At 53.3% G+C, this 2,923-nt stretch overlaps 1 protein-coding gene across 1 annotated transcript; it reads right to left on the minus strand.

The window, feature by feature from the left end:
- Positions 1 to 1,005: 1,005 nt before the first annotated feature.
- On the minus strand, positions 1,006 to 2,574 carry LOC123166620 (myricetin 3-O-rhamnoside 1,2-glucosyltransferase UGT709G2). Its single transcript, XM_044584425.1, has one exon. It carries the CDS (start codon positions 2,548 to 2,550, stop codon positions 1,168 to 1,170), a length of 1,383 nt encoding a protein of 460 aa, XP_044440360.1. The 5' UTR covers positions 2,551 to 2,574; the 3' UTR covers positions 1,006 to 1,167.
- Between the last annotated feature and the right edge of the window lie 349 nt (positions 2,575 to 2,923).

The following is a 2,923-nucleotide window of genomic DNA, read 5'->3' on the forward strand; positions in this document are numbered from 1 at the left end:
TTTAATTTGGGTTGGTCAATTGATTTTCAGCCGGTCCTATGAAAATAAATGGCCAAATGCCTTCTTCAATCTCCAGCCGTCTTCTACCTCAAACTGCCAAGCCACCATCGGCCTAACCGCTTGCTGCCACCACCCCCGACCATCCCTCTAACCCGGCAATGAGCAAATTTTTCTGGCAAACATGCACCCCGGCCCTCAACACGCCTTACATAGATCGTCGACGAACCTGCCACCTTAAGATAGATCACCGGTGGGCCTGCCACCCTAAGATAGATCCCCGAAGGGCTGCTCCTTCCTTCCCTCCGACGGCGGGTGCTTCTTCATCCAAAAATTGACTGGCCCAAATTATAAATTCAGGCGACGTACAAGTAGCGAAATGTTATATTTATTTCATGGCATACCTCTTCAACTATCAGAGCAACTTATATAGCAGTTGTCTCGGGTTACACTTACACAAGAGCTCAGTTAAACTGAGTTACAAGAATGTAAACATAACTAGCTGAAAATAAGATGAAGCAATAACTTTAGGACTGATCCTAGCCGTTCGTTCCTTATTATTGCTCTGGACCGTAGCATCTTCATAACCCGCGGAATCGGCACGCTGGCTGCTGAATAGATAGACTTAACCGAATCCAACATTCTAAAAAGGCATCAATTGATATAATCATCTAGAGAAAAGTCCTTCGAGAAATATCTACAAGCAGGTACTCCGTCGGATTCTGCATGTTCACTCCTACAGTGATTCAAAAATTATCAGGCAGTACAAAATCCTTTCCTTTTGATGCCATGTTTATCTGGGCTTATGCTTCAGCTTTTGCAGTTTTTCCACTTTGGCTGTAACGTATGAATGCAACTTGAAGGAAATCATGTTACCTGTTTGCAATTCTGTTTTGCCATGATTCCCCTGCGGGTTGAGAATCAATGGGGCAATATTTTATTCTTGATCATTGCTTTCGGATCCACGAGAAGGTTCATGGAAAGAATAAGAGCCGGCGGCTGGTGATGGGGAGAGAAATAATAATTATTGTGATGATCCAACACCATGTCCATCAGACCACTGCCATGAGGAAGCATGGGCGGCAAATTACCAGTAAACAATGTGATTGTTTTACAGGACTATGTGTCTGGTAGTACTGAGATGTAAATGAGAGATCACTGCAGCCTGTGCTAGTTTCCATCAATTCTGGGCTTGAGAGAGGACCTGACGCTGAGCTCCCTGATGAAGCGGACGAGACGCTCCAGCTCCGACGACGACGACCCCGCCTCCGCAACATCCAGCCTCAACTGCTGCGCCATGGCCTGGGCCGCTTCCTTGATCTCGTTGGATGCCATGACCTCCCTCACCGTCCTCTCCACGACGCCTCTCTCGCAGACGTCCTTCATGTCCAACCCCGTCTTCCACACGGCGCCCACGAAGCGGCTGTTGGTCTGCTGGTCGACGAAGAAGGGCCAGCACACCATCGGCATGCCCTCCACGGCGCACTCCAGCGTCGAGTTCCATCCGGCGTGCGTCAGGAAGCAGCCCACCGCCCGGTGCTGCAACACGTCCCGCTGAGGTGCCCACTCGACGACGCGCCCCTTGCCGCCTTCCGCTGCCCCGACGGCTTCTCGGAGGAGAGCAGGGCTGGTAGTCTTGACCATGCCCGGCCGGAGCACCCAGAGGAAGGCGTACCCGGTGGCTGCCAGGCCGGAGAGGAACTCAGCGAACTGCTCGTGCGTGATCACGGCGAGGCTCCCCAGGCTCACGTACACGACGGACCGGTCCTCGTGGCCGTCCAGCCACGCCATGCACCCGTCGTCCTCCCGCCACAGGCTTGGGCTTGCGGCGGAACTCGACCTGGCGTGCAGTGGGCCTATAGCGAAGACGTCGCTTGTGCCCGACGCGAGGTGGGCGAGCGCTGGCCGCTCCATGGACGCCGCGGTGTTGAAGATGAGCGCACATGCCTTGCTGGTACGACCGACGACCTCGGCAAACTTGAGCACCAGGGGATCTCCGTCGCCTTGCTCGGTGCAGTAGAGCCCACGAGGAAGATCTCGTCGCCGGAGGAAGCCCTCCATCCCCGGAACGCTACACACCAGGTCATCCGCAGTGAAGGGGGTCTCGCCGAGCTCGACGAGCTTGGGCATAGACAGGAACGCCAGGTAGCTGCACGCGCTGTGCGTGACGAAGGAGAGCGCGGGGATGCCGAGCTCCTCGGGGATTTCGATGGCGAACGGCATGGTGCCATCGGCGACAACGCATGTCACTGGCGCATCAGCGGCAGAGAGAAGCGACAGGAGCAGGGCACGATATGCGGCGCTGCCGGCCGTGCACATCGACTCCATGAACTCCAAGAAGCCGCGGGGGTGCTCGTCGGGAAGGCCGTCAGGGATGGACAGCAAGCGTAGGCGCGGCGGAGGCGCCTGGGCGAGACGGCGGAGGTTGTGCTCGGTGTGGAGGAACGTGACTTGGACGCCGGCGTCGACGAGGGCGGTGGCGAACTGGAGCATGGGGTTGATGTGTCCCTGCCGTGGCCAAGGGAACACGAGAACGTGCACCGCGGCATCCATCTCTGCGGGACAACTCGGTCCGGCGTGTAGGTGATCTCTAATAGCATGCGTCCGGACATGTCGCTGTTCGTTAGTTGTATCGGCACGGCAAGAATATTTTTTTTTTTGAGAGAAAGGCACGGCAAGAATGTTAACTGTATTTTTACCATGGAAAAGAAAGTTCAATCTAGAAATTTTTCACCCTGTACCAAAATACTGAAATCCACTGAATCTCTGATTTTATTTCAACCAAAAGACCAAAACAATTACTTGAAATTTATCCAAATATTTGGTAAATTAGAAAACATTTTGATTTTTTTCTTTTGTGTACTATTGAAATGGCTAGAATATTTGATCCAAAGGTAAATATTGCATTGCCTCCCGAAATTATGAA

This window comes from Triticum aestivum, chromosome 7D, assembly GCF_018294505.1.
Source record: "Triticum aestivum cultivar Chinese Spring chromosome 7D, IWGSC CS RefSeq v2.1, whole genome shotgun sequence".
NCBI classification, from domain to species: Eukaryota; Viridiplantae; Streptophyta; class Magnoliopsida; order Poales; family Poaceae; genus Triticum; species Triticum aestivum.

Excerpts from the sequence above, each read along its gene's own strand:
- LOC123166620 (XM_044584425.1), bottom strand. The coding sequence starts at position 2,550 with ATGGATGCCGCGGTGCACGTTCTCGTGTTCCCTTGGCCACGGCAGGGA.